We start from the raw sequence: 13,822 nt of genomic DNA, 5'->3' as shown, positions 1-13,822 counted from the left end.
ATTACATGGCCTTTGAAACACATTTGTTTCTGCAACATGACAAACCTAGTGAATATAAACTGGGATTTTTGGCAAGGACGGAGAAGCATTATGTGATTTCGAGGCATCGTTGCCAATGCCAGATATATTAAGATGCTGCGGCAGATTCTGCTATCCCAGCAAGCTGTCAACCACAGAACTCTTCCTTGTCAGTAGTTAGGACAACATTTTTAAGAGGTGTGGGATACTTTTCAGTATTATTAATAAGTGTTTTTAAAGAGGGAAATTATGGATTTAGACCATATTTTCACATCTGGGTCCCAAACCTTAGGTACCAAAATAAGTGGCCTTATTTTTAGAGTGGCCTGAGCACAGGTTTAGGTAACTAACTGTACAGACCGAAGATTGAAAAATCTGGATTTAGTGGCTAGGTTCTGCTAGGTGTCAGTATTATTAGCATACCATGGTATGACTCACATAGGGCAGCAGTCACCCTCATGTTACTAAGAGGTGGGGAAGGACAGGCTTGGTCAGCCATAAGTCATTAAAAAAACAAAAATGTAGTAGTGCTAGAAGTAGAGCCACTGGTTCTTAAAAAGAATACTGCCCCAATCTTCCATGGAGAGCGGAATCCTTTATCATACAGCACTGCTATTGAGGAATTTAGGACAGCTTTAGGGGAAAATCTTTGACTCCATCATCCTCTCACTTCCTCACTGATCTTCATAGTGGGTGCTGAGCCAGGGACAGGTCCACTGCAGGCAATGTTATTCCTTTACATTTTCTTCCCTGGCTGCCCCACAGTATCATTCCCACTGGCTTGATTGTGGCATTTGGATTGATGACAGGTAGGCTGTTACAAGCATGGGACTTCGGGTATAGAGCAAGCTTGGGCTACAACCTGATGCTGTACATGATTGCTACCAATGGGAAAACACCCATTCAGAATAGGAAGTAGCTTGCAGGAGCTGTGAGGGCAAATGGGTTAAAGAGAGTTTTTTTTTAATCACTAAAGGGGGACCAGGTAGTGTTCTGAACGCTTGCCAGCTTGTCAAACAGGTGGCAAGCAGCTTTTCAGTACAATCTTTCTGAGCCAGGAAAAAGTTTTAGTGAGAGCATTCACTTTATTAACAAAATTGCAAAAATAATTTTTTGCTTAATTAGCTCTTAAAAGTTATTTGCTCTTGTGGTTCCAGAGCCAGTTCTGAACTTGAGAAAAGATTTCTAAGAGTGCTGAAAGAACAGGCTCTCATTGGTATTCATAACTGTGTTCACTTGCTGTTCTGCTTTTGGCCAGTATTCTGTAGGAGACAATGTTTTAAAAAATCCTCATACCATGTACAAAACATAGGAATTTGTTTTTAAGGAAAAATGCTAAAAATTCAAGTGATAAATAAGCAAATACATAATGCATTTTACAGGAGAAATCATTCCCCATAATGGAACATGCATCTTGCTATATACTACTGTAATTGTTATTTGGCATTACAAACTGATATTGGGTGTCTAAATACATGGATAATTCCTTCTCAGACGTTCTATTCCAAATTAATTGAGAGATGTTTCAAGACACACTGGTAGTTAAAATGTACAAGGAAAATCCCCCTAGTTACTCCAAGATCCTAAAATAGCTCCATTTCTTACAGAGTCATGTTCAGAGATTAATTCCTTCAAACAGAAGAACCTCATGAGTATGGTTAAATAGCTGTAATAAAGAAGTGAATACGGTCCTTTTGGAGGATAATGAAGCATACAGTAATTGAAGGTTGCAGACAGCACTGGTTGCTAAGCACTAAATTAAAATAATTGACATGACAATTAAGATCTACCTAATCTGTTTATCTTATTTTATCTAATAAGATAGAATGTGCTGTAGCATCACCAATTAGTTTAATATGCAGCAAATATTTTCCCCTAAACTCTAAAAGAAATGACTGTATCGTTTATTGTTTTTACTTTAATTGTTTGCATTTAAAACACTCGTGTGTATTAAAATGCAAAGGTTAAGGCTAAAAATTTCAAACATGAATGCCTAAAACTTGGGTCTTAAATCTATAATTCAACACCTAAAGTAAAAGTGGTCTGATTTTCATGGGTGCCAAACATACGCAGCACCCAGCAGTGTTGTGGCTGCTCAGCACTTCTGAAAAATCAAGCCACATATTTTTAGGTGCCTAATTATAGATTGAGGAGTCTTAACTTTAGGCATCAGGTTTGAAAACGGTGTTCTCGTTTATCTGGGTCTGCTGATGCATTTTTTCAGTATCTTAATTTACAGCTCAAATCCCGGTAGTCAGCTAAAAAAGCACTTTAGCAACTGATATTATGGAGTATCAAAATGCTGCTGTCACGGTTTCACGTGACACTGAGTTCAGATACTGCATGACAGTTCCGAACTCCCATTTTCATGGCGAGAGGCTGCACTTTGCTGCTGTAAGTGCCTGGGAGCTTTGTAAGGAGATGCCCATCCCGGCAACACAAAGCCTTGCTGTAGTGCCAGCAGCTGTCACCTTAGATGCCAGACACAAAACACTCTTTGCAGTGTTTAAATAACAATGAAGCCCCTTCACTTGAGGAATCAGTCATAAGTAGGTGTGGGGGAAATGCAGAAGGATGGATTTCCATAGCTACAAGTTAGCATCTCTAAATTCAGTCCGGCAGGTTCTATAATTTTGGGGGAGCTAGAGAAATAAAGAAAATAAAATGTAGTCAGGTGAATAAATGTTCAGTCGATGCCACATATATCTTTTCCACAAGGAGACGGAGGAGGCTCAGTGGCTAGGGTGCTGGCCTGGAACATGTGAGTTCAATTCTCAGCTCCACCACACACTTCCTGTGTGACCATCAGCAAGTCTCTGTGCCTCAGTTCCCCCTCCGTAAAACTGCCCTACCTCACAGGAGTGTTGTGAGGGATAAATCCATTAGAGATTGTGAGGCACTCAGATACTACAGTGAGGGGGGCCATATAAGTACCTCAGACAGATAGATATTGCACAAACAATAGAGCTTGGAAAAAACACTTCAAATCTTTTGGTTTCTTCACATTCCCCATCTAGAAAATAGGGATAATAGTACCTTTGTAAATCTTTTTGAAATCCTAGGTTGAAAAGCACTATGCTATTGCAAAGTATTATTTTATTAAAGCATTTACATAGTGTTTGGGGTTGTTGTTTTTTACAAATGTCCCAAGGTGTTTCCTAATTTACAGCCAGATAAAAGTAGCATCAGACATAAAACACTGTGAGCTGTGATTTTAAAAACTAACTCAGCCTACCACTAGTCACTAATCGATGGGTGGTTGATTGCCAAAATCCCATGCCCAAAGGTTATTCCCCCAAGTAACCTTTATGATCACAGTGGGTAGGGTGCCAGTAACAGCCTGTGATCCGTGTCTGATCAACTGACCGCATACAGTGTAGTTAGTTAGATCTTTTCCATTCATGGTCAAATAAACTAGGTATTAGCTGCTACCAAGTTCACCCTTGTTTTTAGTATGCAAGTTTGGTAGGGAGAAGGGCTCCCTCTGTAAGGGTGAGGTAGTATGTTTTGACCACAATTGCTAGACTCTGTTTCCTTTTGAGGAGAGTGGGACAGACATTGCTTTCTGCTACTTTTCTGCTCCCCTTATCCCCCAATCCTGGAGCCATCCAGGAGCTGGTTTAGCCCTTGGCAGAAGCTAGAATAACCTCAGAGGCTCTAACTTGTGCTGGCAGGAACAATTACATAGGGGTCATTTTCTCAGCCCTGGATGGCAGGAGCACAGTGCACTCTGGTGATGCTCCCATCTACTGTGACCACACTCCCTACGTCAGTGAAAGGACGGGGTCAGGAGTGGGTGGGGTGTAGAATGGCTGCATACTACTTAGGGATTCCCCCTAGAGCAGTGGTGCCCAAACTTTTCTTGTCGTGCTCTCCCCCTTACCAGTAATGGCCTCTGTCCGCACCCCCCCTTCATTACTGCACAGTTGGCTCAGCAGAGGAGCTTAGGCTGAAGGTGGAGCTGGGGGCATAACTGAGGACGGGGGAAGGAGCTGGGGCTAGAAGTGGAGCTGGCCTGGGGGTGGAGAGCAAGTGAGGGCAGAGCTGGGCTGGGGGCAGAGCTAGGGTTGCCAGGCATCCGGTTTTTGACTGGAACGCCCAGTCGAAAAGGGACCCCGGCGGCTCTGGTCAGCACAGCTGACTGGGCTGCTAAAAGTCTGGTTGGCCGCAAATGCCGCCAGCTCCCCGAGGCTTCCAGAAGCTGCCAGCATGTCCTCTGGCTTCTAGGCGCAGGGGTGGCCAGGGGGCTCTGTGTGCTGCCCCCGCCCGAGCACCAGCTCCTTAGCTCCCATTGGTTGGGAACTGCAGCCAATGGAAGCTGCGGGGGCAGTGCCTGCAGATGGGGTCAGCGCGCGGAGTCCCCTGGACGCTGCTGTGCATAGAAGCCAGAGGGACATGCCAGCCGCTTCTGGGAGCTGCCTGAGGTAAGTGAGACCCCAAACCCCCTTCCGCACCCCAACCCCCTGCCCCAGCCCTTAGCCCCCTCCAACATTCTGAACCCCTCAGCTCCACCTCCGAGCCCAGAGCCCCCTCACATACCCCAACCCTCTACCCCAGCTGGGTGAAAATGGCAGGGGTGGGGCAAGGGTGTTCGGTTTTCTGCAATCAGAAAGTTGGCAACCCTATACGGAGTGGGGGCAGAGCGGAGCTGCGGTTGGCACCAGGGCCGGAGCTGAGCTGGAGATAGAGTGGAGCTGTATCTGGAGTTGAGGAGCTGGGCTGGGGGCAGAGCGGGGCTGGGCGGCGCTCTCCACCCCCTGTGAGGGCTGGCCTGGGCCCCACTGCACGCTCCCCCCAAAACGTTCCTCCACGCCTCATAGGGGGCATGCCCCACAGTTTGGGGTCCACTGCCCTAGAGAAGGGAAGTCCCTGGCTGCCCTGTTAAAGCAGCTTTCCAGTTGCTTTGTACTATCTGAATGTGTTTCATTTAACATTTGCTAAAACAGAAAGTTCTGATAATCTTTTCTTTTCCCAGGCATCTTCATGGTCCTTTCTCTGCTGTCGATTGTATATGGTGCATTACGCTGCAACATCCTCGCCATTAAGATTAAGTATGATGATTATGACGTCAGCGTGAAAGCTGCAGCCTACCTCTGCATATTCCTCTGGAGAAGCTTTGAGATTGCCACCCGGGTTGTAGTCCTGGTCCTTTTCAGTTCTGTGCTGCAAATCTGGGTCCTGCCTGTGGTGCTCCTGAATTTCTTTGGCTTTTTCTTTTACCCCTGGATTCTCTTTTGGCAAAGCAAGTCCCCTTTCCCTGAAAACATAGAGAAGGCTTTGACCAGGGTGGGCACGACCATTGTACTGTGCCTCCTCACCTTCTTGTATGCTGGCATTAACATGTTCTGCTGGTCAGCAGTGCAGCTGAAGCTAAATGATCCTGACTTAATTAACAAATCCCAAAATTGGTACCGACTGGCTGTATATTATATGCTAAGGTTCATTGAGAATGCCTTCCTCCTCTTGCTGTGGTATGTCTATAAAACAGACGTCTACCTGTATGTGTGTGCCCCTTTATTAGTCTTGCAGCTGCTGATTGGCTATTGCATGGCCATCCTGTTCATGCTGGTGTTCTACCAGTTCTGCCACCCATGCAAAAAGCTCTTCTCATCCAGTATTTCAGAAGGTTTGCTGTCGTGTTTCAAGTACCTCTGCTTTGCTTGCAAACTGCCTAAGGCCGCCGCGCCTGTGGATAAGGCAGACTTGAAATCACCAGATGGTATTGGTGATGATGCACAGGCCAGTTACAAGACAAATGAGTCTCAGAATGGGAATCCGCATCAGAGTGTTTCTTCCAATGCGTAAAGTGGCTAGTGGCAAGCAGGCAGAACTGGAAAGCTACTGCACTCTTACCCAAAGCATTGTGTACCTTGGACGCTGAGCCTTGTTAATTTTTCTGCCAGTGCAGCTGTACTGTATGGGTACTCTGACATGCATGGCACACTTGACACATGTACACATACAGCAACCACTGTCTGTGGATTTATATTACATGGTGATTTCACACAGAGGTTTATCATCTGCTTAGTCTGAAATCCCTACAGGAGACATCTTTAAATTGTAGCAAAATGGACCTGACTCTGGTCGGGTTCATTCAGGAGGTCTGAGGAGAATGAGAAGACCTAGGAAATGCAATATGTAGAGAATGTCATGAGAGCAGGCCACTTCAGCATGGAAGCTGAGCATGGTACTGGACTACCTAGTAATTGTAGATGATTAGCTGTGGTCTAGCTGGTTTTCTGCTTTTAAGATAATCAGCTCTTACATCCTGACTGGTGCAATACCATACCACAGGCTTTTGTGACATCAGGATTAGACTGCTGCAAGGCATTCTATACAAGGCTGCCTACGACGCAGGCCAGTTCCCTACTGCTGGTATTGGAGCATGATTATTTCTGAGAATGGCCAGAGGGCATTAGGCTCATGCACTCTTTCACTGTCTGCATTTGCTGCTTCTTGGTTTGTAGATCGAGTTTAAAGTATTCATTGTAATGTTTAAAGCCTTGAATGGACGGGGTGTCGTGTACATTACCAAACGCCCAACACACTATGTCTGGAAATATCTCTAACTAGAGGCAGAGCCATATCAATCGGTCGTATAGCAGCAGAAGAAATTCAGCCCGTCTTTTTTATTTAATGTTATGTTTTGGTTATCACAGCATCAGTATTTTGGACTACCTTGCCCTGTTGGCTTCAGAAGTGCCAGAGATTTGGGTCCTTTTAAAAGAGGAGCTTAAAGACTTTTTCGCACAACATCGCCTTGATTAATCAAAATGATTTGTGTGCTTCATAAGGTGCTGAGAACACTTTGGCAGCTTGGCACCCCAGAAAGACAGTTTATTCGGAGCATTTTAAAAAGAGGTTTGTTTTGTTTTAAAATGCAATCCATGGACTGCAAGTCTGAAGAATGTATTCACTTATTCAGCCTTTCATGTTTGATTCAGCGCCTTGTGTTTGTCCTGAGCCTAACACACTGTGGGTGCCACTGGAAACAAATGACAGGAATTCATTAATTGGAATCCCTTTTACCATTCATTGGCTAAGTCTCTATTCTGCTTTAAAGTAGACCGTGACGTCCTTGAAAGAAACGATGATGTCAGTGCACCTGTATCAGAATTGTCATGAGATGGGAGTAGGGACAGAGACATGGCAAGTTGCACTTGCACCTAGAATGCTGCAAGAGTCTGAGCTCTTTTTATTACTGGATGTTTTCATGCTGCAGTTGTACAGTGTAGCTATTTTTTTTTCTTTGGTGTGTGTGTGTGTGTGGCATATATATATTGAACACCTCATTACATTATGAGGTGGGATAGTGTAAAGGCTTTCTTGGCATGAGTTTGGCATGGGCACATGACTCACATGTGGGCTTGACACCTACTCTGTAAATGAGTCCACTTCCCCAGGTAGGTTTTGAATAAGTTCTTGGGGAGACTGCAATATTTCTGTGTAAAGAAAAAACATTCTAGATCATTTGCAGAAGTTTCTTAATTAATGAGTTAGAGGAACAGATGGTGGAAGCTGTAATTGTCTTCAAAGGAGCTACACTGATTTACACCAGCTAAGAATATAGTGCAGAATTTTTTTTCTTGGTCCAAGCCTGTACAGTTGGACACACAGGGATGTATTTTCCAACTTACAGTAGAACCTCAGAGTTATGAACACCAGAAGTGACCAGTTAAACACACCTTATTTGGAACTGGAAGTAAGCAATCAGGCAGCAGCAGAGACCAAAAGAAAAAGAAAAAAGTAAATACAATACAGTACTGGGTTAAACGAAAACTACAAAAAAAATTAAGGAAAAGCAGCATTTTTCTTCTCATAGTACAGTTTTGAAACTTTACCAAGTCAATGTTCAGTTGTAAACTTTTGAAAGAACCATAAACCATAACGTTTTGTGCAGAGTTACGAACATTTCAGAGTTACAAACAACCTCCATTCCCGAGGTGCTCGTAACTCTGAGGTTCTACTGTACTTTGCTGAAGTTGGATGTCTTACTTCTTATTTAGACACCCAATTGATGACTATGACAATCATCATTAGGTTCCTGAATACCTAAGTAGGTGCTAATTTAGCACCTAGATCTGACATTTCGCCCTTTGGCAATTAAGGCAGTTTAGCTTAACCTGAAGAGGGGATGTTACTCCTGGGTAAATTCAGTGCCAAAAAAATTTAAATTCTGTGCACAATATTTTAAAATTCTGCAAAAATCTGTACATTTTATTTGTCAAAATAACAGTATACAGTCACACCAGTTTCAATTATTTTGGTATTTCATTACAAAATACCTATCAGCAACTATATAGTGTAGACTAGTGGTTCTCAAAGCCACAGCCAGCACATCCCTCTGCCTGCGCCGCTTCCCGCAGCCCCCATTGGCCTGGGACGGCGAACCGCGGCCAGTGGGAGCCGCGATCGGCAGAACCTGCGGATGCAGCAGGTAAACAAACTGGCCCGGCCCGCCAGGGGCTTTCCCTGAACAAGTGGCGGACCGGCTTTGAGAACCACTGGTGTAGACCAGCCCAATGTCTGTAACAATACAGACACAAAAAAATTCCTGCAGGAGTAGAGTTAAGGAAAGCCCTACAACAACCAAGTTCCTGTTTCTCTGCCCCTTCCCCACAGAACCCAGGAGGGGGGCCAGACATCCACACCTCCTCTCCCTCCAGAGCCCAGCTGCAGGGCGCCCCCCCAGCCAAGACACTCACATGCACCCCCTACCTCCCCAGAGCCCAGCTGCGTGTCCCCCCCCCCCCCCCCCGCCGCAGCCCAGACACTTGCATCCCATCCCCCACAGAGCGCAGGGATCAGGAGGGAGAAACAGCCTGATGCTGGGTCCAGGACTTGTATGGAGTTTCATGCACGGTGCCTCCTTCCTTCAGGGCGTGTGGGGAACTGCAGCACCCTCTAGCTTCCTCCCCCTCCCTCTGGCTCTGCTGGGTCCAGTGCCCCCTAGTAGCAGCCAGCAGCTCTGCAGCCCATTTCTGTGGCGGGGGGAAGGAAATTGCGCAAAAACATTAATTTCTGTGCAAATTCTGCATTGCGCAGTGGTGCAGAATTCCCTCACAAGTAGGATATTAAGAATAATACCAATGCAATTCTCTGAGATATTTGTAAAGCATTTCCCCCCGTAATTCATATGGTTTATGTGGGATAAATAATGGTGTTGTGTTATTGCCATTTGGGAACAATGCAATCTTCCCAAATTCAGGCCAATAAGATACTTATACCACACTAAAATAAATAATAGCAGAAGCTGACATCTGAGAGTCTAGAATACACATAGACATGGTGAGTAGTGTTTTATTTCACATACAAATAATGAAGTTCTATGTATGTACATATTTTTAGAGAATGTTCTGTGTTATTTACTATTTTTATACTGGTCTATTGAAATGCATGTAGAGGCTACTGAATATATTAAATAACTATAATGATGATTATATATGGGTTTTGTTGCAGTTCTGATGCCTTTGCCTTAGCTATGCAGCCAATTATATCTGAGATAATAGGTCAAATACTTCTATGTAAGTGTTATTATTTAAGGCTGCCATGCTCCAAATATACAGTCACTACATCTAAGAGAAGAGGTTAAATAAACCCATCAGATAACACGGCTGCTATACATATTTTTGATCACTCTGTGTTACCACTGCTGGTGGGAAGAGAATGTATGAAGGAAGGACAGAGGCAAAAGTCCTGTGCAGCGTTGGACTCTGTATTTTAAAGGATAGCTGTTGACCCACATTTTCCCCTTCATCCAAATTGTACTATGGCTCAGGCTCTGATGCATGACTGGCCTGGGGTACTAATGATTACATTGATCTTATGCATGCAGGGAGTAGGGGGCCACAAAGAAATCCTTGCTCCAACATTGACTGTCACTGATCAGAAACACTGGTGTCAGATCTGCACTCTAGTTGGTCAGTGTGTAGCATGAATTAAAGCTGTTCCCTAGCTATTCATATTGAGGAAGGAACAGTGGTAGCTATGATTGTGTGTGTGTGTGTGTGTGTGTGTGTGTGTGATTTTTTCATATGAATAAAGGCTTGCAGGACCTGGTTCTTGTCTATTCTCATATATTTGTAAAACAAAGAAATGTTGATTAAAATGATGAAACGTGTTTGTGTCAGTCCCAGTTCTTAGAACTTCACTTTTTAGAAACCCACGTTTAAGATTACACCACATTGGCATGTTTCATGTCACACCAGATCCATTGGGACAGAACTGTAATGTGTGTTTGCATTATCTAGGTACTATATTTGGGGAGTAAAAAGAAAAAAGGAATCAGTGTTCTTAGTGGAGAGCGTGTACCACTAAAGATATTAATTAATATCAGAAAAGTTGCTTTGTAAGTGAGCTACCAGTATAAAGAAACTTGAGTCAAATAAGGAAAGGAAACCCTAACGTTACATTGCAGATGACTGTAGGGTTGCCATTTCTTGTGATTTTTATCACAAATCTCATGATATCTGATGTTTTTCTTCAAGCCCCAGATCATGGAGTTATGTGATTGGGTGAGAATCTCAGCCTTTCATTTTTTTAAAGTAAGACCCTAGCCCTCATTGTTGCAGAGAAAAGATTGAAAACAAGACCCTCTAAAATCTCAAGAACCAGAAGGCAAATGAAAAGAACTTTCTCTCACTCACTTTTTAAAATCTCATGGTTTTTAGCCAATCTCATGATTTTTGGGACCTGCCTCATGACAAGTCAGTGCAGGGAGCTGAACTTGGTAGCTTCTCAAGGTCCTTTCCAGCACTACATATCTATGACTTCTGAATGCTTGGGGTTGGCAAGACTGATATATATTTTAAAACAAAATTGCTGAAAACCATTTTTTTATGAACATACCAGCTCCTAGCTTTTCTCTGCAACAGTTTCTAACATCCAAACACGTAAAGCAGAAATTTTCTTTCATTCCCTGTGCTATTCTAAGGTAGGGTAACCACCTTTTCAAAAGGCAAAAGCGGGACACATGCAGGAGCCCTGCTCCCTGGCCAGGCCAGAAGCCGGAGCTGGGCTGTGGTAAGAGCCGCCCAGGGAGCTGGAACCACTATGGGGAGCGGGACCCTCCACCTTCCCTGAGAGGAGGTCTGTGGTACTCGAGAGCAGCTCCTGGCCCATGTCCCCTCCCCCTGGGGTGCACTGCCCATGGCAGGTGGAGGGGCTATGGCCCCCCACAGCGCCTGGGCTCCCTGGGCTGCTCTTACTACTGTCTGGCTCCGGCTTCTGGCCTAGCCAAGGGGTGGGGCCTATGGGGAGGAGGAGAAGGGGCGGGGCCTCATGGCAAAGGGCAGCCAAGGCCCACCTCAGCACCCTCCCCACAGGGAAGAGGCTGGCACCAGCCCTGAGCCTCAGGCAGGCATGGAGTGGCCCCTCAGGGAATCTGGGACAAATGCTGTCCTGGAGTCATTCAGCCCAGGACCTGGACTTGAACTCTGCATTTCAGGACTGTCCCACCCAATTCTGGTTGGCTGGTCACCTTATTCTAAGTGCTTATGTAGCAAAGGACAGAATTCTGAACTCAGAATTTGCAAGCTGAGTGGACAAGGAATGGGTTTTTCAAATACTTCTTCCTTTTTTCACACACACACACACACACACACACACACACACACACACACACACACACACACACACACACACACACACACACACACACACACACACACACACACACACACACACACACACACACACACACACACACACACACACACACACCCTCTGCTGATGTGAGTCAGGAGAGACCCAGGTCTTGAAAAGCAGCAGATGTGAGGGGGTCGTGTGAATTCTTACTGCCAAAAAAAATCAATATCGTAAAAATAAAATATTTTGTAGACTCGTCATAAATTTTTGACTCTCTGGACAAAATGAAAGGCAGTTTGTTCAGCCAGACAAACTACTATATTGCTGGGGTGGGGGAAAGGGGGAAGAGATCCAAATCTTATAAAAATAGCAAAAGTTTACCTGAGAAAAAACTGTCAATTCTATTCTTTGCTAAATTTTACCCAGTCCATAGTGGGAACCCATTATTGCTGACACTGACTCAGAAATGGCAATATTTTCCTTTAGTTGAATAGCAAGGTCTTGTGAAATTTTCAATGTATATATGAATGCAGTGCATACTTGCAGAGCTCTAACTGCAGGCCAGGATTAAAGTACATTTAGAAGTGGGAGCCAATTGCAGGATGCCAGTTGTTGCCTGGTGAGATTTTAAAAAGGACACATCATTGCATGAACAAGCTAAGCAATACAGCAAGTTACAATTGCAGTTTTGTGCCTTTCTGGTTAAAGTGAACATAGAAAAAACGGGGACAGGCCTAGCACGTATTTGAGATATAAATAGAAAATAATGTCTAAACATATGAATGTATGGGTGTGTGGTAGCTGTCTGCACAGATTCCCAATTGTCAAGATTGCTCGTCTTTAGTATCACAAGATTATCAAAAGTGATTAGTAAGTTCACTCTTTGGGTGTCCAACTTGAAACCCTTCAGACAGGCCTGAATTTCATAAAGTGCTGAGCAGCTACCCTCTGAAAAACAGGCTCCTCTAAGGTGTCCCAAGTTGGGCATCCAAAAATTGAGGCAATTAAAATCACTAGTGACTTTTGAAAACCTTGGCCAACAATAACATGCCTTTACTTTCTCCAAATAGGACATTCAGGGCAAAAATAGGATGTTTGACCTGAGACCAGGTACAGAGCTGATTAGCTTACTGAAGAATAGAATCCGCCTTAGGGGTATTCAAGACCTCTGTGGGAAAACAGCGCACAGTGCATGCCTCACACTACATCAATCTTAAACCTCTGCTATTAGGTCCTCACTTTCATGAGCATTAAAATCCACATACACATTTTAGCAGAAAATAGCAATACATAATATATGTTTCATCTATTAGCTTTTGAAAATTTTCTTCAAATATTCTTTTCTTCCGGCTAACCTCTCCTGTCAGTCTACAACTTTAATCATCCATAAATGACATGTCCAACAAAATGATGCATGGTATATTTTGATAACCAGACAACAAAGTCAGAGGTAGTCAGGTTACAGATTAATTCACTTCGACTTCTGCAGCCTTCTCAACTTCTAAGCATTAAATGAGGACTACAGCATCTCACTGAAAGACACTTGAACTATATTTATGTTGTGGTTATGTATGCATTGCTGTGCTTGTAAACAGACTGCCAGTTTTGTATCCTGAATTGTGCCAAATACAGTAACTGTAACAAATACAAAGCTACATGCTTGCATCTGCTGCTCTGCAGTCAGTGACCCTAATAAATTTTGTTTATGTTCTTTAAGCTGTATTTCCTCCTGTTTTTTTTCCATTGTTGTCTATTGCATTGTGAAGGCAATATTAGAATATAGGTGTTGTTATAGAAAGGAACAACAAAACATTCACATCATATTTTCTAGGATTGCTTTTTTTAATCAGAGTGTCACTGTTGTGAAAATGGGAGTGTACAGATGCTTGCATGTCCTTGAAAATGGTTGATGCTATATGCAGACGGCTAGCCGGATTCTACTCAAATGCATTCAGAACCTGCAGAGGAAAAGGCATTACAAAGGGACTGGAAAAAAGATATTCCAGGGAAAGAAAAGTAGACACCAGAACTATATTTAGAGATTATAGTTATTAGAACTACAAATGGATACAGCCTTGCTTTCATCTGTAGTAATGCTATGTCCTCTAATTTTGATTTAACAGACGAATGCTAGCGCCAAAGAGCTATTTAGAACAATCTGACTTTACATTACATTAACCCCTTTGGAGACCTAGACCTACAGTGTGCTTCAGTGTTC

At 43.7% G+C, this 13,822-nt stretch overlaps 1 protein-coding gene across 1 annotated transcript in view; it reads left to right on the top strand.

Moving 5' to 3' along the window:
- The window catches only part of XK (X-linked Kx blood group antigen, Kell and VPS13A binding protein), a 29,401-nt gene extending 16,075 nt beyond the window's left edge, over positions 1–13,326 (top strand). The window contains exon 3 of the mRNA XM_054005902.1: positions 4,994–13,326. Within this exon, the coding sequence (XP_053861877.1) occupies positions 4,994–5,823 (830 nt within the window). The 3' untranslated portion in view covers positions 5,824–13,326. The remainder of the gene's footprint in view (positions 1–4,993) is intronic.
- The last annotated feature ends 496 nt before the right edge of the window (positions 13,327–13,822 follow it).

This window comes from Malaclemys terrapin, chromosome 1 (assembly GCF_027887155.1).
Source record: "Malaclemys terrapin pileata isolate rMalTer1 chromosome 1, rMalTer1.hap1, whole genome shotgun sequence".
Taxonomy (NCBI): domain Eukaryota; kingdom Metazoa; phylum Chordata; order Testudines; family Emydidae; genus Malaclemys; species Malaclemys terrapin.
Note: the sequence above shows the minus strand (reverse complement) of the source record. Positions and strands in the feature narration are given on the sequence as shown.